The sequence below is a fragment of the Bicyclus anynana genome, chromosome 9 (genome assembly GCF_947172395.1).
Source record: "Bicyclus anynana chromosome 9, ilBicAnyn1.1, whole genome shotgun sequence".
Lineage (NCBI taxonomy): Eukaryota > Metazoa > Arthropoda > Insecta > Lepidoptera > Nymphalidae > Bicyclus > Bicyclus anynana.
Genome location: NC_069091.1, coordinates 7568092 through 7595328, shown reverse-complemented (window position 1 = coordinate 7595328; position 27237 = coordinate 7568092). Strand labels below are relative to the sequence as shown.

Sequence of the window (27237 nt, the reverse complement as noted above, 5' to 3'; positions counted from 1 at the left end):
TCGCGAAGTGGATGCACTTTTACATCCCGACGCGCTCTTTGCTTCATTCAGAGGTATCTACGAGGGTGGGAGAAGAGCGATGTACTGCAGTATCCCCAGTGCCCCCTATCCCTTAGTTAACTACAACGAAATATTTTTTAAAAAAATTATTTCGAAATTGCTTCCCTATCCCTAAATTAGTTACAACGAAATAATTTTTAAAAAGTTGATTTCTAAATTGCTTTAATTCGGTTGTGCTCGTTTTTTAGCCCTGTTAGCTCAGACGCCCCCCTAAAAGGGATGCCCTAAGAAATAGCTTAAATAGCTTAATATGCCTAATCCAACCTAGGTACCAACCGAAACTTCTCAAAAATTCTGATTGCCAAATATACTTTCACCGAATCATTCGTTTATGCCCCATTACACTCAGCCTAACACGACATGATAGAGTGAGACACTAAGAGAAAATGCTCCAAGAAATTCTCGAATATCATCGATTTCTACAGCATATCATGATTAGATCGTGAGCTGATGACCATGGGACCACCTGCGGAATAGAATACCCTTTCAAACAGAATACCATTTTCGATAATCGGCGACCATACACAATAATTAGTAGGTAGATAGGTCCTACTGGCTTTATTCTCCGACACCGAGTTAGCGAATAACTCACCTTGAAAAATAATGACGGATTTAATTGTCAAGAGCCTCCGCCCTAGGCAAACAAACACCTTATCTGCGCTACTTTTATAATAGGTTGAGATGGCGTCATTAGGTCACTAAGTATATTGTGTGGTAAAAATAAAAAAAATGTAAATAGAAAAGTACCTATCTACAAAAAGCATATTTGTTTTAAACTCTTGAATTTTTGTACTAGGTGGGGGTCATTCCTTCTATCATATCACCAGCTGAAGAAACAGAAGAGAAGAAGGTAAGAAAAGTTAGGCATAATTAACTTCACAGTTGATGACTTTAAGTTTAAACTTAATAAATGTAGGTAGACGGGGTTATAAATATCGGTCAATGTCAATTACCTACTTATTAAAAGCTAATAAAAACAGAAGTTGACAGAAGGCTTTATGTAAATAGGTAAGTATAGTATGCGGCATGTAAGTTGAACCATGCGCAGCAAGAGTAGGTATTTAACACTTTTTTGGGTGTTATGCCTAGTTCGGACTACTTTAGTATGTTAGTCGAGTATGAACAATTTATGAATTTACCGCCCAAAAATCGTTCGTACTCGACTAAAATACTAAAGTAGTCCAAACTAGGGCTTAGGGATGTACTTATGGTAAGAGGTCCAACGAATAACTTTAAATGTACCAACAACGGAGTACGTGTCTAACGCTTTTGTTTATAATTGTACCTGCGCAGGCAACTCTAATTTTGAGTCAACTTATTTGCCAGAGTTTTTACCTACATTTTACCTAGGTACCTATTATTTTTTATTTTTATTAAGCTAGCTACATAAAAAAATATTAAGATTCGCATTAGTCAGAGGTATACGATTATGTACATACGAGTAGACCTATCCACTTAAAAAGTGTGTCAATGTATAGACTTACGAATGGGTATACCCGTATACCTAGCTTAATATAAATCATTTTGGCTGCTGCTAATATTTTAAAACTATAAAAATATTATATTCTATCTCAGCTGTAGGTTCTCAGGGATTCTTTTTATATTTATCGCTCTACAAAAGTTACACTACTAGCGCCATCTTCCGGAAACCCTCTAAAACCTGTCGTGTTTACCGATAGTGGAATACCTACGTTTTGTTTTTTTTTCTCTTGTTTTTGATGACGTGACGTTTCCAAAGGTAGGTTGCCGAACGGCGAACGCTATACAACAATTAGTGGTAATGGCGGATGGTTGGAGTTTCGCGTCTCGTAGTACTATTTATAACCTAAAATATAGTAGAAGTTTTCAGCGATATGTACGCTAACGTTTCATCGTTGTGTGAATTTGTGCCGTTAAACAAAATTGTGCCAATGACATACGAACACAATATCGACTGAGGAATAAACGTAAATGGTTATCAAGTGAAATGATATTGCACACAAAATTTTGACATTCATACTGCTGTTATTTCGTATTCGTCGCAAGTAAGGCCATATAATATACACTAATCTATTTTTAAACGTTTAGTAACTTCTTTACAATTTGGGACCGTTTTGAAACCTTTGGTGAGACTAATGAAACTTCTGAAACAGTTTTGCTTGTAACAATTCGCTGTGTTACTAGCGAAGCAATTTGCCTCTCTTCTAAAAACTACAGTATCTATATTGCACGTTTAATAACGTAACACGGACATTCTAATTAAAGTTCATCGCTTTGACATTCATATACCATCCTATCATCGAACACAAGTCGGTAACACCCAATTAACTAAACAGTACATACGCATACATTCTAATAAAATCCGCTATCAGAAGGGCTCGGCTCGAAAATAATTCCTTAGATAAGGCCAGGTGTAATTTTAAGTGAGCTAACATGATAACCAGCTTATACTGTGGGATTACATGCAAACACAAAATGAGGTTGCATTCTATTAAAAGTGGCAATACACTGTTAAAGTTTTTGGTGCAAGCTAGAAGTGGGTTCTAGGTAGAGAATGGTGCATGCCGGAGCGCAGCCAGTAAGGTGCTGACAGCGGCACAAGTGTGTAACTAACATGCATGCAGTGTACATAGTGTAGAACTGAATCCAAGTACCCGAGGGCTATGCACACTTGGTCGCCAAAATGACTGAGAGACGGAAGAAAAAAACTCATAATGGATTCCTTCGGAAAGTCTCCTCCCTATTTAACCTTGACACGGTGAGTAGGTTATCGCTTCTATCTATACTATGTAGGTTGTCCAGGTCTCATAGGTGTAAGTTTTCTATATTCTATTTATAATACATGGCAGTATGTCTAATAGTTAATGAGTAATCAATGTTTAATCAATCCTTGATATTCTATTTGATAACTATTAAATGTTATGAGCAGCAGCCAAATAGATTTAGCACTGTAGCAATAAATAACAAAATCTAACACACTCATGGGAATATAAACATATTAAACACTTATTTGAATTCTGAATAGAACTTTCACTCTTTTAAGAAATGTACAACTTGACCTCATAAAGAACCCAAGAGTGTTTTAGAATGTTTTATTATGTGCAATACTCACTCTTAATATTATTAGGTAGATTATCTTTCACTTAAAACTACTTAGATTTAATTAAACTAGGTATTTAAATCTAACCTGCATAAATGTTAATATACATTGTTATTTAAAAAATATGTTCTGATACATTTAAATATTTTTCATTTTGTTCATCAATTGCATTCAATAAGTGTTTGATTGTCATTTTTATTTTACATAAAAATAATGTTTGTAATAAACAATTTGTCATACTAATAAAAACATCAATAAATTACCTTTTATACATTTGTTTGATGTCATAAGATTAATGATGTTTTGTGGAATGATTAATAAATAACTAATTTAAATATTGACAGGTTAATATTTCTATTTTTCAGGCTCACGTCTCGACACCTGAAATGAAGCAGGTAATTATTTTGAAAATAACGTATTTTAACAAATACAATGTTCATTTTTATAATAGCGATCATGGGAATTTATTGGACATCCATAATTTCATGTCACCATAATAACTAACCAAAAACTCAGTAAATAACTCTGACATAATGTATAGATATTTAAAAATATAAGCTATTTATCTAGATAAATGGACCTTGGAGTTACTACTTGTTTATGTTGTAAGAATTACATAATAAAACTAATAATTCCAATGATAAGTTGTTTTATCACTTCTTGATCTAATATTTTTAAAGTACCTGTGTAGAGGAAATATCAATGATAATAATGTAGAGTTGTTATATTTTTAAAGTGTACTTTTTAAATATATGTATGTGTCCAATGCTAATTGATGAAAATTGGACTGCAAATTAATTAATAATTTTTGTTAATGCATAATTATGAAATGCATAGTATAATAAACATTAAACAAAGGTAAATAATTTAAATATAAACTTGTACTCATTTGCATACAATTGCTGAGAATGGTTGAAAGTTATTTTCAAACAATTTTATTTAAATCTATACAACATAATATGTATTGTATAGTAATTCATACTCAAAATTGCATAATACTTTGATTTTTAGTAGATAAAAAAGTAGGTCAAGAATTCAATGAACTATATGTATATGCTAATGTATGCATATTTCATTGTAACATTGTTCATCATATAGTTAGTCAATATGTCGACAGTCAATTGTATACATTCTCCATGTGTTGTGAACTCACTATACGCCATAATGTAGATATGTACACAACATCTTGTATATATCTATAATAATAAATCAAAAGGTTACAGATTAATTGCATGTTGGTGATATGTAAAAACACTAATTAGCAGTGGTGTGCACTCTATAGAACGAAACTGACATACTATTTGATATTAGGTATTTTATACATCAAAACTTTATCAACACACAGACATACAGTTTTGAAGCCTTGATAGGAGGGGTCAAACTCAAATCATGGGTCTGTCTGTGGTTTGGACTGTAATCATATTTAAATCCTAGATATTTTGCTAAGTTGGGTGGAATAGTGGAATATTAGTCATGTTATAATAGTATGAGATCTGGTTTAAAAAATACATTCCCTCATCTGTTATTTTTTGGGATGAGAAATAATTAATAGAAAATATTCATATTGACACAGCAAATAAGTGCTGGATATTGATGTATGTTGTTTATTAAATGATGATTTTTTTTATTAAATTTATCTAATCTACTTCATATTAATTTCCCTCATTGGTTAATGTTTTTTTACATTAACCAATGAGGGAAATTATATACCATACAGAATTGAAAATGTAAAGGTTGCCTGCACACTGGGGTTGCCAAACATAAACAGTTGAGTAATGTTATTTAAATACCCTCATGTATTTAATCATCACCATACCAGTTATTTAATCATCTAATATGTCAAATGAAAGCTTAGTTTATGCTTAATTTGATTTAGTTCATAGTTTCCATGTTTTGTATGAAAAATGTGTCTGGCTTCAATTTAACTAGGCAACCTATGTGCAATGTGTCACAGTCAATATTATCTATCATTTATTTCTTATCACTAAAAATAACAGATTAAGGTATATAATTCTAATGCAGGATCTTAGACCATGAAGCAATATTTGGTATTTTGAGTAATTTGTGTTAAAAATATGACTTGACCATTTTTTGACCTTTGATGACTACAGTGCTATAGTATCCCTTGCATACACACAATATAGTGTTCAGCCCTGCTAATTATGTTTATGTACCTTTCACATCAAGCAGTTGGCCTGCCGATTGACTGGTTGATCTGAAAGTTGCAGATAAACGGGATAGAAGGTGGTGCGGAGCGCACGGTGGGCGAGGATGGCTACTTGTACTTAACAGTGGTGTTGTCGCGGGCGGGGGGCGCGGGGCTTGGCTTCAGCATCGCCGGCGGCTCCGACAACCCGCACGTGGCCGACGATCCGCACATTTACGTCACTAAGCTTATACCCGGCGGCGCGGCCGCTGCTAGCCAATTGCAAATCAATGACGCCATATTACAGGTATTATGACTGTGCCCTAACTACATCTCAACTCATCTTTGCATGTATTAAGTATAAAAAAAATAATGGCATAACTGCACCCCGATTGTTATTGTTATATTATGTAACTCTTTCATGTATAAAAATAAACTATTGAAAAGCTGTTTAATAGTTTAGACAACAATAGTCAACTCTTGAGTAGGCCAATTGCAAATCAATGACGCCATATTACAGGTATTATGACTGTGCCCTAACTGCATCTCTACTCATCATTGCATGTATTAATTATAAAATAATGGTATTATAACTGCACCCTAATTATTATTATTCTTATATGTAAGTCTTTCATCTACCTACAAAAAATAAACTATTGAATAGTCATTTTAATAATAGGGATGATGACAGTTTTTTTTTAAATTGTATATAAATTAGGAGTATGCTAATAGTACAAAAACAACTGTAAAAGTTACAGGATATCAGCGAACATAACTTTCGGAGCTATAGGCATTTAGAAGTTTATATTTGCGGCACTGCAACGGATCCCTGAAAACGACCAATATAAAATGGCACGTATTAATGACGTCACTGATCATAATGATCGTTATATTTGTATGACTGTTCAAACAAAATTACAAATATTTGTTATTTGTGTGTTTATGTTTATGGTTCACATATTAAAAAATGTCACGTTTAATGTAAGGAAGCTAAAAATTTATGAATTTTCATCAGACAATCTAACCTTATTTACCCGAATGTCTCATAAAAATTAAAATCTTCAAACCTAGTCATCATCCCCATTTAGTCAACAATAGTCAACGGTTAAGTAGCCCATTGTAAATCAATGACAACATATTACATGTATTATGACTGTGCCCTAACTACATCTCATCATTGCATGTAATATAAAAAAATATGACAGTATTATGACTTCGCTCCAATATTATTGTAATTATCATTCTTTCATGACATATTATAGGAAAAAATAAACTATTGAATAGCTATTGTAATAGTTTCAATAGGAGGTTATTAATGTTAGTAGGACAATTGCAAATCAATGATACCATAATACAGGTATAATGTTATGACTGTGCCCCAACAATACACTCATCCCTGCATATATTCTTTTTATTATTTTCTATACTCGGTAGTACTCGTATGTCAACTGATATGTACGCCAATTGAAAATCAATGACGCCAATTTACAGGTATTATGACTATCCTACTTGTAACTGTATGGATGATACATCCTTGGATGTATTATTAAAAAAATAAATAACATAACATGGCTATTTTATCTATAAGTAGTTATGTATACAAGTCAATTGGTGTCGAGAACGGCTGGGCCTATTTAGTTGATTTTGGTTTTGAAATGTTTACCTTAGTCCAGGGAAGGTTTAAACGATGAGTAAATATGGAAAAAATACGAGAAGGAGGGTAGGGTAGAGGTAGGGAGATGTAGACCACTGGCCAATTCTGGCAATGACGATATGTTACATGTATTATGACTGTGCCCTAAGTATCCCTAGACTTACCGAAATATTCTTTAGAACAGCCATTTTATTAGTTGTGTCCTTAGTATCCCATGGTTTATAAAAAAATATTCTTTAGAACAGCTATTTAATTACTTGTGTCCTAAGTATTCCATGATTTATAAAAAATATTCTTTATAACAGCCATTTTATTAGTTTTAATGGGTCAACTGTTGTAGACCTTAGTCTCTTGCAATGATAATGCAACACTATGATGAACCATGGCCTACTGAGCAATTCGATTGCAATGCAATAGTTGCAAACTTAGACAGTAGTTAGGTGCAGTTGGCAAATGAAATCATGACACTTGCAAACCATAAAAACTGATAACTATTTTGTATCAGAAATATCCATAAAAATCAAAATATATCTTCCTTATAAGACTACAGTACTACTACAGAGTCTAGACAGTAAAATCCTTATTAATTTCCATAGATTTCTGTTTATTAATAGTTTCATTTACATTTAGCGCATTTGTAAACACGGTGACTAAGAAGTGGGAGCGGGTTTGCCGTTTGATTCCTTGCTAAAATAAAATTAGTAAATTGACTAACTAACTAATCGTAGACCTTGGTCGTGACTAAAAGTACGCGACGGTTAAGTGGCGGGATTACGGGATCGAATTCCCTATGTATACGTCTCAACTTGATGTACATAGGACGTGTCACATGTGGCTGGGTGGGAGGGACATTGCGATTACAGCTTTCGTAGGCGACAGTTTTCTACTTTATGTCAGTTAAGTTGTCCGTCCGTAGATTGTTCCGTCAACTATTAAATTACTATAGACTAGAACTTTTTGGAAGTCGGTTAAAAATAATATTTCGCTCGGCTTAGACTACATTACCACATGCATAAGCGGCACTAGCTTCTCATGTCATGTCATGGATAAAAAATAAAATAATCTATGGCCCTCATGATATGATCCACTGTGAGTTGTAGCTCAATAAAACAATGTGTCATATTAATATAATGTATTCACAATCCTATTCAGGTTAACGACACGTCAGTCGAAAGTGTGACGCACGCTGAAGCGGTTGATGCATTAAAAAAGGCTGGAAACACAGTAAGACTGGTGAGTATTGTTTTTTAATTTACTACTAAATAATAGTTAACTAACTTCCATCTTCGAAGCGATCTCAGAACAGTACGATTTTTCTTTTAAAATAACTCGCCGTAACTTATAATAAAATCAATATTTGATTTGCCCTCCTAGTACCTACCGACATACTCGTTTTCTAGTCGTAAAGGAGTATGTAGGTACTTAGTAATCCAACACTTAACTTTCGCAGCATAATTTGTAAACATGAATTAAGATTTAAACCTGAATTTTCTTCAAAGTAAAATGGACCTAATCACTACTGATTAAAGTTCGCTTTAAAGAAAATGGAGTTTTGAATCTTAATTTTTGTTTATAAAAATAAAGCCGTCTGTATTGAATTCGGTACAATACTTAATACTAATATTATAAAGAGGTAAAGTTTGTGGTGTTATAGGGAGTTATCTTTGAATCTACTGAACTGATTTGTAAAATTCTTTTACCACTAAAAAGCCACGTTATTTGTGAATGTCATAAGCTATATTTTATCCCCGTATTCTAACGGGAACGGGAACTACGCGGGTGTATCCGCGGTGCATCTGCTAGTGACGAATAATTATTAGTAAGTATAAGTATATTTTCTGTATTTTGAAAAATGCGAAGTGTGTTCGATTGAGTAGTTAAAACATGAAAGCTTATCAAACAGTGGATTTATTTTAGTATGGATAGCTAGACCAAAAGACTAGTATGGATAGTAGGTACAAAACATGTATTTTTGCAATTCGTTGATTGTAAACACATGTCTAATTGTAAATTACTCAGACGTCTAGGCGTAGGTGAAATTTGAATTTAAATATACGGGTCAAGCTAATGAAAGTGCGTTAATAGTATGTATTTAATTTCTCTTTCATTCAAGTAGGTATGTACCTAGATAGTGATTTAAAAGATTATTTCGATTTTATTAAAAGAGTCCTAATACAAGATTATTTAGTTACATTATCTCCACTCAATTATTCATAGAATATTTACATCTCTACACTTTTAATTTTATTGACGTCAATATGTCGGTTTTCATTTGGCAACACAGTTCTGTAAAACCTACATAAAAATTCAAGACTCGCACTCATTTGACGAAAATTTTTGGAAAGTCAACCCAGTCTTTTTGGCACTAGTTTTCCACTCGCCATCCACTTATTTCTACAAAAAATACCAATAGTTTAGTTCCTTGGTATTGTTGTTGTATATCAATAGTAATTTCTTTTTTTTTCAACAGAAAATAAAACGTCGGGCAACAGACGACGCTCTACTAAACGTATCACAAATATCAAATAAGGAGGAGGCGGTAGAAATAGAGTTAGTGAAAGGCGGTGCAGGGTTAGGGTTCAGCATAGCGGGCGGCCTCGGCAACCAGCACATACCGGGGGACAATGGCATCTATGTGACCAAGATCATGGCGGGCGGCGCCGCGCACCGGGACGGCAGGCTGAGGGTCGGAGACAAGTTGCTGGTCGTCAAAAATACTTCTGTGAGTACTTATCGTCATTGTTATTGTCATCATTATCATTATCAACATCAAAGCGTTATATTTTTAGGCCGCAAACAATAAATAAATTATTTTGCTATAAGCAATCTCTACCAGGCAACTTATAACGAGAGGACTTGCAAAGATACAGCGGGAAGGTGCAATGGATGATATAAATATAGAGATACCGATATTTCTGGTTGCGCTGCAATTGGTTGACTTAGTCTATTTTTCAACACGAGATACGTCGTTTGAGACTTGTTTGGCGCACAGGAATATAGGAGATTTAACATACAATCTAACTGTAAAAGATATATGAAATAAGGGAAAATCGGAAGATAAACTGAACTAGAATACCTATAGGCAAAGTTCATATTGTGAAAAACAACCAAAATTATAGAACTGCAGCAAGTTCTATAATTTTGCACCACCACACAACTGAAAAGTTGGAGAAGTTTTCAGTTGTGTGCATTAAGTTAAAAATTAATTTAAGAAATTAAATATCACGAAAGGAAAGGTGAAGGAAAACATCGCGAGGAAACCTGCATACCAGGGAATTTTCGTAATTCTCTGCGTATGTGAAGTCTGCCAATCTGCATTGGGCCAGCGTGGTGGATTATTGGCCTAACCCCTCCCATTCTGAGAGGAGACTCAAACTCAGCAGTGAGCCGAATATGGGTTGATAATGATGATGATGATGACGCGTTGGATCCGGCACCCTCACGGTGAATTCATGGAATGCCAAGGTATTCGTCTCTCTCATAAATTGCAGTTCTAAAGTGTGAATTGTTGGGCACAGAAAGGCGATGTGAACCTGGACAACGTGACGCACGAGGACGCAGTGAGCGCGCTAAAAGCGTCCGGCGAGCGCGTGCAGCTGGTGCTCATACCGGGCCCGCGCCACGGACAGCCCTCGCCGAGGACGTCGCGAGCTAACACGCGTGAGTTGTTGAACCGTTATTTTTTATCAACCTATTAAAAAAAAAGAGGAGCTCCTCAATTCGACGTGTAACTTTTTTTGTCTTTTTCATGTTCGTTACCTCAGAACTTCTACATTTAATAACCAATTTTGAAAATTCTTGTATACTTTTCCAATTTAATTTTAATGAAAATCGGTTCAGTAATTTTGTGTAAAAAAAAGTGAAATATGTCTTCGAAGTCTGTGCAATTTTAATGTTAAAAATATATATATATTTTATGCAATATAGGCTTGCGCTTTACTACAGCAATAAATTATAAGTTTCAGGAAACATAAGCATTATTTATTTATAGACCACAATAAGAAAAACAAGAGAAATAAATAGAGACATGAATACTATTTTTTTTGTTTTTAATTACGGTTTCGGCCATAAAACTAGTTTCGGTCAGACAGTATCAATTTGTAATGAAATACTACCTACCTACTAACGCGAAAGTTTGTATGGATGTTTGGATGTTTGTTACTCTTTAACGTCGCTACTACTAAAGCGATTTGGCAGAACACATACACATTTGCGAAAACTGATGATTTTGATGATATGAATGTTTGTTACTTTTTCACGCCTCGACTACTGAACCGAACTAGCTGAAATTTGGTATTAAGATATACATATTATAGCCTGGATTAACACATAGGCTACTTTTTATCCCGGAAAATCCATGGTTCCCAAGGGATTTGTGAAAAACTAAATTCCAGTTCGTCCGCTAGTGAGGTGATAATACTATTATATGACCTTTACAGCATCAAGCACTGCGAATTCGTTACGACGCGAGGACGTGACAGACAGCAGCGAGGAGACCCGCGTGGTGGACATCGAGAAGGGCCCCCAAGGCCTCGGCTTCAACATCGTGGGGGGTGAAGACGGGCACGGCATCTACGTATCATTCCTGCTGGCGGGGGGCCCGGCGGAGAAGTCCGGACAACTCAGGAGGGGCGACCGGTTGCTTGCTGTGAACGATGTCGATATAACGCATGCTACACACGAGCAAGCCGCTAAGGCTTTGAAGGTATGACTTATCATGATCATCATTATAATCATGATCATCATTATAATCATGATCATCATTATAATCATTATCATTATGATAATCATTATTATAATGATCATCATGATTTTAGTGAATCAGTTTCGGGTCACAGTTCTTATACAGGATATGGGATTTTCCACCGTTACTTCATTGCTGGCTAAGGGTGATGATAATGTTTGGACTCTTCAATGATCAGGTGTAAATGATATTGACCAGGACGGGTTTTTCTCTGAAGCACCAACTTGTTTATTATTTTATTGACAGACCCAGGATCCCATTAAGGATCGTAATCTGAAACCACATTTGCTGTTAATCACTGGCCCACGGAGCAAATTTCAAGAGGAAAATTGATGATTGGTAATATTACTACCAAAAAATATCAAACAACATTAACTAAAATGGTTCTCTGTTGATATTGATAGTAAAATTTAGCAAAATAACTTGGTATTTTTTGGTAAATAAGACATTACAAACATCGTCTATAAAAAGCTAGAAATTGAATATTTTTTTTATGAAATTTGTCTCAAGCTTTGAAAAATTGGATTTTGTAATTCAAAGAATAAGTTGACAATGCCCGCAGAGTATAGCTTGTGTAATATAAAATTTGCGTTAAAATCTAGTAGCGTCAGTTTCTGTGATTGACAAATAGACAAGCTAATTGAATTGCGTAACAGAATAATTTATGTACCCCATGACTCGATCGATGTATTATGTATAGGACAATCAACGGTAGCCTTCTAAGTAGCCGGTAATTGCTCGCTCATCATTTCAATTGATATTTGGAGGGCGTTGGACATATATGGACTGCCACAGATTATTTAGTTGTTATTGGAACTTCTTTTGGCTTGTTATGACGTCTACCATCCTCGATTTCTTTTTATATGTTTAATCTCTCAGTTTTGCCTAGCAAGGAGTTTCCAAACAATTTATCTTGCTGATAGGTTCTGCAAAATTTCTTTCTCAAAGTATTTCTTTCTATCTTACCAATTTCGTGTTAGTAGGATCATAGATACGCCTTGTCGATACCTTTGCCTTCGATTCGGACATAGGTTCGAATCCGATCTGAGGCAACTGTTCAGTTATGTGCATTTCAAGAAATTAAATATGTGTGTCTCAACAGTGAAAAAAAAAAATCGTGAGGAGACCTGCATACCTGAGAATTTTCTTAATTCTCTATGTTTGTCGATTAAGGCCTAAAGGAGACTCGTGCTCAACAGCAAACCGCTAAGGCTTTGAAGGTTGTTAATGATAGAATCATAGAAATGTATCCATGATTTTAAATGACATATGTCACAAGTTATAACATTTTGAATTTGGTATAGTGTCGGGTCAACTTGGCTCTCGGATCTTTGGCCAATTTGACAACAGGCTGTTGAGTAGTCTTGTATAGTTGTTCATAGAACTTGTCGACCTCACTTAATATCTCAGGCTTTGAAGAAATCAGATTACCCTGCTCGGTCTTCAAACGCGTCAGTTGCCTCTGTCCAATAGAAAGATCTCTTGCGAAAACTTTGATTCTTGATTATTTTCAATCGGATTTTTAAAATGCTCAATAAAACCTACACTATTCAATAACAATCGTTTTTCTTTATAGGGCACGGGTCAAAACGTAAAGTTAACAGTAGTGTACAGGCCACATGAATACAACAAATTCGAAGCTCGAATAAATGAACTGAAGCAACATCACACACTGTTAAGGACGTCGCAGAAAAGGTCGCTTTACGTGCGAGCCCTCTTTGACTACGACCCTATCAGAGACGACGGGCTGCCGTCAAGAGGACTACCGTTCCGGTACGGTGACATATTGCACGTGACTAACGCCTCTGATGACGAGTGGTGGCAAGCCAGGTATTTATGCTATAACGTTTATTTAGTTATGTGTCACTAGTATACTCCCCGCGGTTTTACCCGCGTAGTTTCACTCTCGCTACATCTTCCCAGAGTAACATAGCCTAAGTTACTCGGTGAAAATGTGGCTTTCTAACAGTGAAAGAATTTTTAAAATTGATCAGGTCTATTTGGAGATAAACGACAAACATATAAATAACAATCAATACATAAAATTTTACCTCTTAAAAACATTAGTTTAGATTTTAGCAATTCTATATAATTTACTTACATCACGCTAATATGATTTATTTACACAATGTATTTAAATATAGAAATGTACATAATCTTGAGATTGTGTCTTGCCCTCGAATGATCAATTTTAGTAAAAAATCAAAATCATAATTCATTTATTTAATTTGAAAGTTACACATAATCTGATGTCATTAATTTAAATTAATGGTGATAATTATAGTCTAAAACTTAAAATTAAAGTTACGAGGGCTGCAAATGTGCCTAAAAAAGCTAAAAAAATCGGTTGTCTGTAAAGTCAGCCTACTGACGATAGTTGAACGTGACAACGTCTTATGAAAATACTGATGGAATGGTTGCATTTTTCAAAAGAAAATGTTCGCTATTCTAAAATACTGTTTAATAATCATCTATGATGATTATTACCAAACTATACTTTATTTCTTGTAAAAAAATTGGCAACCCCAGAGCGAGGGCACAACGCATGACGTCATCTTTTTTCGAGTGTGCAGCCGGCTCCATCGAATTATAAGACGTTGTCACGTCAAAAGTAGTTCATATTTTGGTCCCTGAAGAAGTACGTGCACGTTCAGGTATGTAACTATGTTTCGCCAACGTTTGCAGGAGGCTCGACACAACGGACCCGGACGCGATTGGCATCATTCCGTCGAAGAAGCGCTGGGAGCGCAAACAGCGGGCGCGGGACCGACAGGTGAAGTTCCAGGGACAGGGGACGCCGGTCAGCACGGTAAGCTGGATAGTACTGTACAGTTTCACCATAACTATAACCATAACCAACCAGGCTTAACATGCGTTCCACGACCAGAGACGTAATATATAGGCAGACACCGTCTCCTGAACTAAAAAGTGAGGTACCCATATTCGGCTACACCGAGCGCCATTAATATCGGCATCGCAAATTCACACATAAATACTGGACGCCATTATAGTAGAATCAGAATCGTTTATTTGCAAGAAACATTAAATTTAGTTATACAAAGATGTTCTTATGTATTAGGTAACAATGTTTCACCATAAATAGGTATACAAATGTTTAAATAATAAAATTAAAATTTTATAAGTTGTGTTTTTTATAAATTAATGACATTAAATTTAAAAGAAATATAATTACAACTATTTTTTGAAGTATCAACAAAGTACTCTTCTATGGAGTAGTAACATTTTTGTATTAGAAACTTTTCAAGTTTTTCTTTAAGTGTAGGTTTGCTTATACTTCTGTCTGCTAGGTGTTGTGGCAAGTTGTTATAAATTTTAGGAGCCATGGGTAAGATATTTTTGTTAAATTGCGCTGATGAATGTTTTATGTAATGAATTTATGGTACTTGTTGTTTCATTAGATTATGTCTGGCCATTTATTACGTCTGTTATTATTATTCTAGTCTTAATTAGGGCTCTTGTATTTTTACATTTCACCCTATTCAGGCGGAACGGGTCCCTTTTTCGTGCGTGCAGCCGTTCATCACTCGTCAAAAAATCAAATCTTACTTTTTGGATTTAGACTGGTTTAAAATTATGAAGAATAAAATTTTGGAGACAATGTCCTTTGTTTTATAAAAATTTCTCACTTTCTAATCAAATGTTACCTAACTTTTAGAGTACCCTACCCTAATGACGGCATGTTTTTTAGCCCTTATAAAGAAAGGGTGTACATCTCAGCATACATAAAAGCAGAATACATGGCGCTGATTTTCAGCTGAGACCCGTGTGACGTAACAGCTAACATAAAATATAAATAAATTAAAATTAAAATAATAAGCATAACATGTTTTTTTATACCTAGAATATTTGCCATATTTTTTTTATAATATGACCAATATTCCCTTTCCCCTCCAACAAGTCGGGAAAAACTGTGCTAGGAGTGGTTACGACAATAGCCCAACGAGGCGGGGACCGAACCACCACCACTCGGTGATGAGTCCGACCGCTCTTACCGTTGAGCTATTGAGGCTAATTTACTAATTAAACTACAGATATAAAGTGATATAATGTAGGTTTTATAAAAAACATATAATGTTTACAGAGTCAGTCAACGTTGGAGAGGAAAAAGAAGACGTTGTCCTTCAGCAGAAAGTTCCCCTTCATGAAGAGCCGAGAGGACGGCAAGTCTGAAGACGGCTCGGACCAGGAGCGTAAGTGGTCTCATACTAATCACGCTTTCAAATTATGGTAACTAATTTCATGGATAATATAAAAAAAGCTTTATTAAATAGCGCTACATATAAGACACATACAGAAAACATTATAAACATATCATGTTCCTGGATTACAAAGCTGATAACAATTGTTATTATACACAATAACATTATCAGTATCAACCGATGATCGTCTGTTGAAGTCAGACATAGGCCTCCTGTAAGGACTTCGGAACTATAAATATATACATTGTTTAAAATATATTGTAAATATTGGTATATCTTTAATTGACATCATTCTTGATGCAAATATGTATATCTAAATTATTTTTACCTGACACTTAAATCCATTGTTAATGATTTTTCATTATCTGTACTCCAATGGTTTGAGCACATGGAGAGGATGAATAAAAGGAGATTAACAAAAGGAATTTATAAGGCTAGGGTTAATGGAAATGATTGAAAGGGAAGGCCAAGGTCAATATGCCTGGACCAATTCCAGGACATTCTGTATAAAGGCTAGAAGTCGAGACTACCCTAAACTGACGAATTTCACCTAAATGAATTAAAAAGGAAAAAGCAAGGATCGTAGCAAGTGGATAGATTTGGGAATTTAGTCATATTACACAGTATTCTCTTTCTACAAACAACTAAACTGTTTGGGATATTTCTTAGTTTTCGAAGCGTTAGCATTTTTAGAAAGATAATTGATATGTAAAATCTCTGCCCAGAAGTCATTTATGGCCAATTTTTAGTGCGATGTCAGCATTGACCAATAAGAGGAGGCACAATCATATAGAAAACGTTAATTAAAAACTGGCTAATTTTGTTTTGGCAGTTTTGGAATTATTGGTAAAGAAAATTATACCTAAAGGCCTTTAAATATAGTCCAATATTCAATAAAATCCTAAATTTAAAGCAAAAGCAAGTTGAGTTTAAGGTTGAATTTGCAAATGCGACTACTTGAATTGAGTGCCAAGATGTTGTGTTTGGCACTCATTGAGTGGGGGCGTTTTTTGGTCGCTGATTGTACATCCACTTTTTAATAAGAGATCGATGGATGTCAGACCTTTATGCTTAATAGATACTAAGCAGACATCGTTCGTGGTGCCAGGTGAAAATAATTTCGATATAATTGCAAATAAACAGGGGGACAAACACGCTGCAATACTTTCTCACAGTCAATAACTATCTAACTCCTCGCTTGCACCTTCACATAGCGATATGGAGTCGGATTAATGTTGTAATATACCATTTTGTTACAGCTTTCATGCTTTGTTATACTCAAGAGGACACTAACGCAGACGGTAAGTGCACCATTCCGTATCTATACTTGTCTATTACTTTCGCTATTCCGCTGTTCGTATGTAGGTCATTATACGCCGCACGTTGTCTTATCGATCTGTCTATTCTTTGCATACTCTAGAATAATATGTCAGTCCCATCATACCCTAATTCAAAATGACAATGATATAAACAAGACTGCTTAAATTAGAGCTAAGTGTTATTGTAATCAAAACAAGCCTACGCTTAAGTTTACCTTAATAACAATAATCTTCTTTGTAAAACAAACTAACAATTTTGAATCTTAATTAAAATGAAACTTCAACTTAATTATATGTTCTCAAAAAGATTATTTATTCAGAAAGAGTGCTACCTTATCCGTGACTGTTTTGTACTATTGAATACTAGTGACTTTGTCCTTGGAAATCCTTGATTACCATTAAAAAGGTTATAGTGAGTCAACCTTAACAAATAAACATTAATGTTGCAGACTTTTTTACGCAGCGCTCGCAACGAAAGCTTTTAAAAGGAATAATTTTATTGCCACATTTTTCATTGAAGATGGTCTGCGAAATGTTAGATAACCTACATAACTGATAAATGGACCATGAAACCCAAAAACAAATTTTCAATTTCAATTACCTGAGATTAGCCAAATTCAAACAAACCAGCTTTATAATATAAAAACAAATTAAATAGATTTATTTTTATTCTATAATATTTAAAATTCATTGATTTCAAGTAATAATTTTGAGAACTGTCGATTTATGTTATGGTGATAAGTTCAGTAGAAAACTAAAAATAAATATTACGAGTGTCCGAAATAAACGATATACCAATATCAATATTTTAAGATCGATAAGGCTACGTAGCCATTGTACGCAACATTCATGCGCTGCTAATTATAAAAATTATTGTCACTTTAAGGCTTGCCCACTTAGGGCTCTTTTACACGGGCGACACGTTGCCAGCGGCATAGGCAACTGCTGCCGTCGCCACCTGTTGACGGCAGCCGTCGACCTATAGCGACGTTTGCAGTTGTAGCGTGTAGCGTCCTCCATTTTATCGATAGACAGCAAATAGTTCGAAAGCACACGCGTTGTGGGCTTACAAAATGAGCTCCAGTGACGAAATAGATGTTGAATTGATTATTGTTGCATTTCAAAATATCTGTAAGCCCGTCAAAAGAAGTTTTGGCATACGAAAATAATTGAAAAGTTTTTGGTTGTTTCTTCGTTAAGTCGATAGAGTGCAAAAAATGTCCATCGCGTTTTCTAAATGACAAAAATGAACATACGGAGTAAAAAGAGAAATAACAATGATTCTTTTTCGGAATCCATTTTGCAACTAGCTCCTGTATAAAGAGAGTCGACGACGGCTACCGCAAATCATTGGCGCTTACATGTCGACGGCTGCCACCGATGTCCGATACGTCGACAGCTGCCGTTGCCACCTGTCGACGCAGCCGTTGTCACTTGTCGACGGCAGCCGTTGCCACGGCCGTTTGCTACGTGCCGCCCGTGTAAATGAGCCCTTAGGGTCAGATCAGCCTGCAACACATTGTAAAAATCCTCTACAATGGTCCATAGATCTTATATTCGATGCAATTTAATTAGTTTTGTATTCAGGCCATGTAAGTCAGTCCTGTGGCTTGAATACAAAATATATTACATATATCAAATTATTATTATAAGAAGATTTTTAAAATGTTTGTTGAAAGGCAGCAGCCCTAATTTGTGCAAGCCTATATAATGATGTTTTAATTCAAGCTGTGTGCTTCTCCTAACCATTCAGTTGATGACATTTCATGTTATATGTGTCTCACATTGTCATACTAGGGTTTCAAACATTTTATTTATTTTCTTTGTTGAATACAATACTCATTTTGTGGGTTTATTTCATACTTAAACGTTGGAAATAACACTTACCTACTCCCGAATATAATGTTCCGTTTATACGAAGGTAAAACTCTTGACATGTGTACCTAATAATGTTAAGAGATCATGTAGTGATCATTATATACGTTTAATTTTACAAGTATATAATATAGTTATTTATATGTGACAGAATAAAATTTTTGTAATATGTATTTGTGAATTGGTTTTCTACTGTTATTTATGATTATTTCAAATTGGATATGTGTGAGTAAATTAACGCTTGTAGTGTCTATGGAAAGCATGACAGATGCTTCATAAATAATTATAGAAATAGCATTATAATTGGAAGTTTATGCGTAATATGACTGTTGCTTGGTGGAATAATGTACGCGGCCCGAGGACCTTTTGTTAATAACTCGCAGTAACAAGTAACTGTTGTGTCCTGCCACATAACCATTCAGTTCTCGTCTACACATAACCAAAAATATTAAAATCTAAACAGTGACAAAGGAAAGTATCACTCCCGGCAAATAACTAGAACATATCTAACGAAATAAATATGAGGTTGGCAGCATCATCTACAAGACTTTCTATGTTCTCATTTATGACATTTTTTATGCTATGCAGGTATGCTGCATGTAAGGTTAATTTGTTTAGAAGTGGGTCTGAGACGTTTTAGGGTACCTCGTTAAAAACATTTTTTCAAGAAATCCAATATTAAATTCCCGTGCATTTTATCAGTATTGCTGGTGTAGTGTGTGGATGAAATGAGATTTTTTAGAGTGACGTTTCCCACGCATACAATTGTGGAATTGATCATTGCCTATTCAACGTCATTGTTCAAGTTATTTGCCCAAGTTTAGTCTCGTTTGCTGTGCGGTTGTGTGGGCAGCAAGCACTTAGGGATATTGTCTCCGTGTCTCAGCTAGCACACGGATTGGTTTGACACTCCGTGGTCCCGTGCTTCTAGTTGCCTAACTGAAGCCAAACCGAGCGTACCTTACCTATCATCCTATCGACTGTACATCATTTTTTATTTGCTCTTTTTGTTCGTGAGCTACCTCATGACGTAGATCTTCGGCTAGCCACTAAACGATCGTCACATACCACAAATGTTACATATAAATCACCATGGTGTATAACCGTGAACTAGACTCCCGTTTAGATTTTCTCCATAGGGGGAATTTGCAAAGCGGAGTGTTTCTAAATGTATATAACGTGAATTTTTCTACGTGTAGGGGAAATCTTGTACCGAGTGGAACTTCCCATGATGGAGGAGATAACGCTCATTTATCTCGAGGACGAGAGTAAGTTATGGGAGTGAGGCGTAGCTTGCGAGTGCCGTAGCGGATACCTTACCTCCCGCATTCTGGTTATGATCATCAATTAGAAACGTAGTTTTCATTTCAATAACACTCGACTTTTTTTCTATTATTATTTGTCATATGTTTATGTTTAGTTTTATTTTTTTACTCTAATTCATACAACGCGATGATTTCTAATAGCCTCCGCACAAGACTATCCACCATCGAGCCCACAAGTTTGATTCACATATGAACTAGTTCGTCGCGCGCTCTAGTCCGAAATGGTTGGCGCAATGTGTTGTACATTAGAGTCATTATTAACTTGCGAAGGGAGAGTGGGCCACTGGAAGCACACGAGGACACAAGAGCAGCCTCAATCACTGTAGTGGTCGCTTCAGGCGCCGCATGTCGCACGTACGCGCTTCGCTGTAGCGTACATCTCTCACGAGCATGTATATTACAACTAATAAAAACTCTTTGTTTATCTATGGGGCTTATTTCTTTTTTTAATTTTCAGACTGCTGTGCAGATTTAAATTCAGAATTGTAGAACTTTGTGTCGCTTTATAAAATCCGTGTGGCTATTTAATTTGTTGTTCTCGCCAAAGCGTATATTAGAACACGTTTAATTAATAAGTTGTAGAGCTATTTAAATAATTTATTTAATAATGATACATATTCATTTGTACATATATATTTTTTAATTAAACGTCAGTGCAATCCTCTTCTCTGTGTTCTCTATGAAGAAGATCGCAATGACGGTTGTGTACAACCGAATATTTTGTACGTTTATTGTTCAGCTGTAAGAATGATTTTGCTTAGCATGTTAATAATTCAATATGGATCCATTTTAAATTGGGTTAGTTAAAATAACTATTTATTTAGTATTTTTAATACTTCTACTTGAATAATTTCTGAACACTTTTTGTATCATTAAATACAGATCACTATAAAGGTAAGATAGCTCACGAATGTGTGATATATAAATAAATATAGGTAATGTTTTCCCTATCTATGTATATACAGTTTAATTGAATTTAGTTGATAGTTCCAGTAAACTAGCTAGTAGATCTACTTTCTAAAACTAAGCTAAAGTTTTACCAAGTAACGTTCACGAATTTAAAGAATCCCAACAATTTAAGTATCAAAATATTGTGTATCCAATATTTTTTTTAATACATCCAATATTTGAATAAATACATACTGTAAAAAGAAACAGAGGTTTATACACGTATTTTAAATTCAATATAAATATGTGTACAAACAAAAATTGTTTTTAGTAGTGTGTAGTGGTAATCGAGTTGAGATTAGCTAAAGATTGATTTAAATGTTTCTGCATCAAAATAAAAAAATAAAAAAAACAGTAAATTCACAATAACAAGAGTTTTCAAAATATGTATATCGATACACATATGGTATGCTGTGACTAATTGGTTCCGCACCTTTCATTTAGAAAATCAACTCGTGGGGTTACCTATTAGATAATTAAAATATAAACTGTGTAAAAAGGGCCGTTAGAGAGTCAATTTAAAACCAATTTGTTGCGATGAATCGCATAAAATTGGTTTTATAATTGTCGCAAGTTTTAGCAAACACTGTAATTACAAAAGTTACGTTTTACTTTGTTGATTGCCACATAGTTCTTAATGCTTTTTAGCACCAAACTAGGTTATTAAATACTATATATCGTTAATGAGCTAAGTTTTAAGTAGGGACTGCACAATGGTTTGTAAATTATAGCTACTGGGCAATGGAACGCTGCGTGTTAGTATTATGTTCGTGTGTTTTCAAATATATGTGTGGTGTTCTAAATTATGATTTTTTTGAAAAACCAGTGTCTGTGAACATTGAAAGAAAGGACATCTTTTGCAAAAGACGTTATTCAGATTCAGAAACAGGTGTTTCTTATTGATTGGAAAGTTTTAGTTTATTCTATTTAAAAATAAATATATATAACCCTAGAGTTATATATTTATCTTGAAAACTCCTGTATGATTTTTCAAAATTTTTAGTTCATTTTATTTTATTGGCGACCTACTACTGCACTAGACGATAATTTAACTTTATATTGATGGAAAAAGATTTGAAATCGGCCCTTGTATAATTCCCATTGCCTTGAGACCTCGTACGTTGAAATCTCTAAAAGTATTAAATTTTACTAATACTATTTTTTATATATTATGGTATGATATATAACATACCATACATATACCTACTCTTTCAGCAGTTGGGTTAAAGGAATATGTATATGTGATAATTGTATTTCATATGTTTGTTATTGTTAACACACGAATCTTCAACATCAGCGTCCAGTAGGTACTATTAGTAATTTTTCTATAAATAGTTATAGAAGCACGTCGCACGATTAAATTCCAAGCTTACGAATTCTACTTATAATAATACTTAGTATATCGAAATATTTATACATTACGAAACTACAAATCGCTAAATAGATGATATTGAACATAATATAGTTGCTTTTAGCGGTCCAAATAAGCTCTTACATGTAGAGGGAGATACCATGATTGTCAGACATCTAACAATGCTGAATCGATTTTAATGAATTTTAGTATGAAGATATCAGACCTTGGAACAGAATATATTATTTCTTTTTCCCCAAAAATTCCATGCTTTCCGCGGATTTGAGTAAAGCAGAATGTGAAGCAAACGCTATATTAATTTTTAATAAAACAAAATATACAAAAACTATACTACAGTCCTACTCGATCTGTACTGTTTACCAATAAAATAAAATAAAAAAATAATAAAAGACATTAGAAATGAAGGTAGGAAACTTATGTCATTTAATAACTTATTTATTATAAAATACCTATTGCTTTTTTTATAAAATGTTATTCAAAATATATTAATTCGCTTTAAGCTTATTAATCGAATTTATTTATTTAATTCAAATTATTATTGAATGTGAAATGACTAGCGATTTATACCCTCATTTTTAATTTGTTTGTTGGTACACAGTACACATCGAGAGGACTGTAGTATAGTTTTAGTATATTTTGTATGATTAAAAATTAATGCAATTTGTATATTATGTTTGATTAAAAATGAATACTTTTTGAATAGTGGTGTGTTTAGTATCTTTATATAGATAAAGTTAGAAAACGTTGTGTGAAATAACAGTAAAAGTTTTAATTTTGTTCAGACCTTAACCAGATCTCCTGTTTACAAATATATGAAATTTTGCAGTTTACCTATGTCTGATTATCATGGACTCTTGCTCCATCAAGTTATGTCAATAACAAGTCACAATAGTCACCATGGTTTTGGGATAGTATTAGAACGGTTCACGTTAATTTTACGCGTAGATTATATAATGTGGGTTACACGAGCGATGGGGGTTGCAATACGAGCGAATTTGCTGATAAAATGTTTTCTTTGTTAAACTTACCTACATTAAGGCGTCAATTTCCCTGATATTTAAACTAAAGCCAAATTCGATGTGGAATGTTCATCAACAAACAAATTAAAAATGGAGGTAGAAAACGCAATTTCATACCTAATTTATTTCAAATTATGAAATTTGATTTAAACTACATTTAATTGTTCTAAACTTATTATCACTGACAAGCTGTTATTTAAAATTATTCTTAATTGTAAAATATCTGGCGATTTATACCCTCATTTATAATTTCTTTGTTAATAAATGTTCCCCATAGTGTTTTTCTTAAACATAAAGACTGTTTCATACACTGAATTTTTCTTACACAATATGACTTCGCTCAGAACACAAACTGAGACCGTGTATATAAAAAAGTACGTAATTAAGTATTGCTTGTCGTTAGACATAAAATATTGAACTTACTTAATTATACAGGGTGCTCGAGAGTATTTCCCATTACTCCAGGATTACATTCTTTAACGAAAATTAATTACAGATGTCTAAGGAACGTGTGTTCTAAAATGAATATTTTCGGAGTAAAAAAAAATCTTTTATAAATAGATCTTAAATAGTGTCCCTTATATCGCATCCTTAATCCCTATATTATGTCCTAGCCAAACTTATTCATTGATAAATATCATGAAGTAGCTTACTAGTGAAGTGCAGAGTGCCAGTTGCAATATCTCGTCGATATCGATAGTCTTACCACTACAATTACGTATTTTAAAATGCAAGGATTGATAAATGCGTGTGATGGATAGTCGGAATTATTTGAATTACTTTGTATGAAAACATAAAAAGATTTATTTTTTTAGTTAAAAATCCTATAAGTCCTATGAGTGGACTTATCAACCTTGAAGTTATGGGAATTATTCCCGAGCACCCTGTATATCAAATGTTACATATTGCATTTTTGTTATTACATATTTTAGCAATTATTAGAACCACAGTCGATACAGAAAAAATATAACAAACTTCTAGGTACGTAAGGTTAACGTTATTACAGCAAATTCGCTTGTAAGTCCAAAACTCGTGACCTATGCAACACGGGATTTTTATATACATGTCTTTGGGTTTTCACAGGTCAAGACGAAGCGGTGTTGTCGTACGAAACGGTGCAGCAACTGACGATCAGTTACACGAGGCCTGTGATAATCCTCGGCCCGCTCAAAGACAGGATCAATGATGACCTCATATCAGAGTTCCCTGATAAGTTTGGAAGCTGCGTGCCTCGTGAGTAATGTACTTTAGTTATATGAATTGACATATTATTTTAAGACCTCAACGAGCCTGATAAAGGGGCTGAAATCCGAGAGTTCAAAAAAAAGTCCTGTGTATCATTGCAGGTGTTTTCGTTTAGTTAAAGGGGAAAAAGGAACATTAGTATAAACATTAGGGTAAAACCCATATGTTTAAAATTAAAAACATATGGCTTTTACCCCTCAAAAAAGGGAGTATTGTTCTTTATAGTTTATCTCTGTATAGTTTATTGTACATATTTGTACTGAATTCTCTCAACTTATTTACTATTATTTATCATTATGATTATAGAAATTCATGTTATAAAAATCGGCATTTAAGCTAAATTCTTGACTGTCAGTGTTTTTTTTTAATTATGATGTTTTCATAGTAATAGACTATTGGCTACTTTACTTCTCAATAGTTTGCCTTCTGAACTGGTACCTTCTGTACTGTCATTACAATCAGAAAAAAATTACAGAAGTTAAACTAATTTTATTTAATTTTGAAATTCCTCGGACGCGTACTAAGCGGTTTAGTTCCTCTTTTCTTATACGCACTGCAAAGATGTGGAATGCTCTCCCAGCTTAAGTTTTCCCCACCGCCTACAATATGGGTATATTGAATATACCCATATTGTGGCGGTCAAGAGTGAATAGCATCTTCTAGGCAAGCGCGTTCCACCATAGGCTGCATCATCGCTTACATTTGCAGCTAAGCGCTTGCTTAAGTATACAAATTTAAAAAAAAAATGTATTGTTTAACCATGTATTTGTTCCCGCAACAGACACAACTCGTCCCCGGCGGGACTACGAAGTAGACGGACGCGACTACCACTTCGTGGGCAGCCGGGAGCAGATGGAGCGCGACATACAGAACCACCTGTTCATTGAAGCCGGACAGTACAATGAAAACCTCTACGGAACCTCTGTCGCCTCCGTGAGGGAAGTCGCCGAAAAGGTGCGTGAATATTATAGCTTGGCAACTTAGTTTGTAACACTCCCGATGTTGCGCGCGGGCCGGGGGGCGTGTAGCGATGAATGAAAGTACCACGATTGATGCACGTCACTTCCCCGCACGCACGATTTCACACCCGCGCAGTCTTTCCCCCTGTCCCCGCATATCATGGGAGTGTTATCAACGATCTTGCCAGACTATAATCATTATTATTGTCGGCTTTCAACAGATTCCACAGATATGCATCCGTAGATTTTAGTATTCTTTGTATAGAAAGTCATACAAGTGCGTCCACTGATCCGCATCGAACGGATTTTATCTTCCGTAAAATCCGATTGATGCGATGCGCCCGATACGAGAGATATCTCCTAATTTAATTGTATCTAAATTCGTTTCAGGGAAAACATTGCATTTTGGACGTAAGCGGGAACGCCATTAAAAGGTTACAAGTGGCGCAACTTTACCCTATTGCCATATTTATTAAACCAAAGAGTGTAGAATCTATTATGTGAGTATAATTAATTTTTTGTATAATAAAATTTTTACCATTCTATTAAAATATGTAAATATTGCTGACAAATTCCAATATTATAGGGAAATGACGAAGCGAATGACCGAAGACCAAGCGAAGAAAACATACGAACGCGCTCTGAAGATGGAGCAAGAATTCGCCGAATATTTTACAGGTTTGTATATTTTATGATGACGTTTTTGTCCTAGATGTGCTTTTGAAGAGTACTAGTTTTCTAGGGCTCTGTTTTGTTAAGCAATAAATAAACATAATTATAAAAACAAGCATCTCCTAGGCAAGTTGATAACAGCAAAGTATAGACTGGTCGGGTAAATTTGCTATAAAAATTCACACATTACAACTACATTATCACTTATACGTAGTATGAATACATGGTTAAACAATACGTTTTTTTTCATTTTGTATACCTAAGCAAGCGCTTAGCTGCAAATGTAAGCGATGATGCAGCCTATGGTGGAATGCGCTTGCCTAGAAGATGCCTATTCACTCTTGACCGCCACAATATGGGTATATTCAATATACCCATATTGTAGGTGGTGGGTAGCTTATAATACTTCCATATATATCAACTTCACTTCAACTACGCCTTTTAAAAACCATTGTACCTAGAAAAATAAAACAACAATATAGAAATAATTATCATGTCTTATTTAATTACTGTAAATTAATGCCAATAGACGTAAAAACAAACTATTCCATAATAACAGAGCAGTATCTTCAAATAAAACCTAAACTGAAGGAAATTACA

The 27237-nt window shown here is 34.5% G+C and overlaps 1 protein-coding gene across 10 annotated transcripts in view; it reads left to right on the top strand.

Annotated features, from left to right (window-relative positions):
* The window catches only part of LOC112044894 (disks large 1 tumor suppressor protein), a 53147-nt gene that overhangs the window by 16903 nt on the left and 9007 nt on the right, over window positions 1-27237 (top strand). Inside the window, exons 1-17 of one of the 10 annotated variants that reach the window (XM_024080925.2) lie at window positions 1811-2084; window positions 2587-2797; window positions 3505-3534; window positions 5368-5592; window positions 8092-8172; window positions 9410-9661; window positions 10458-10599; window positions 11379-11644; window positions 13260-13513; window positions 14369-14492; window positions 15786-15894; window positions 17163-17204; window positions 20297-20365; window positions 24845-24994; window positions 25788-25960; window positions 26356-26465; window positions 26552-26643. In XM_024080925.2, coding sequence (XP_023936693.1) covers window positions 2723-2797; window positions 3505-3534; window positions 5368-5592; window positions 8092-8172; window positions 9410-9661; window positions 10458-10599; window positions 11379-11644; window positions 13260-13513; window positions 14369-14492; window positions 15786-15894; window positions 17163-17204; window positions 20297-20365; window positions 24845-24994; window positions 25788-25960; window positions 26356-26465; window positions 26552-26643 — 2194 coding nt within the window. In that variant the 5' untranslated portion in view covers window positions 1811-2084; window positions 2587-2722. Of the gene's footprint in view, window positions 1-856; window positions 911-1810; window positions 2085-2573; window positions 2798-3504; window positions 3535-5361; window positions 5593-8091; window positions 8173-9409; window positions 9662-10457; window positions 10600-11378; window positions 11645-13259; window positions 13514-14368; window positions 14493-15785; window positions 15895-17162; window positions 17205-20296; window positions 20366-24844; window positions 24995-25787; window positions 25961-26355; window positions 26466-26551; window positions 26644-27237 lie in introns of those variants that run through there. The other 9 variants (XM_024080917.2, XM_052883499.1, XM_024080902.2 and 6 more) reach the window with 9 other exon arrangements.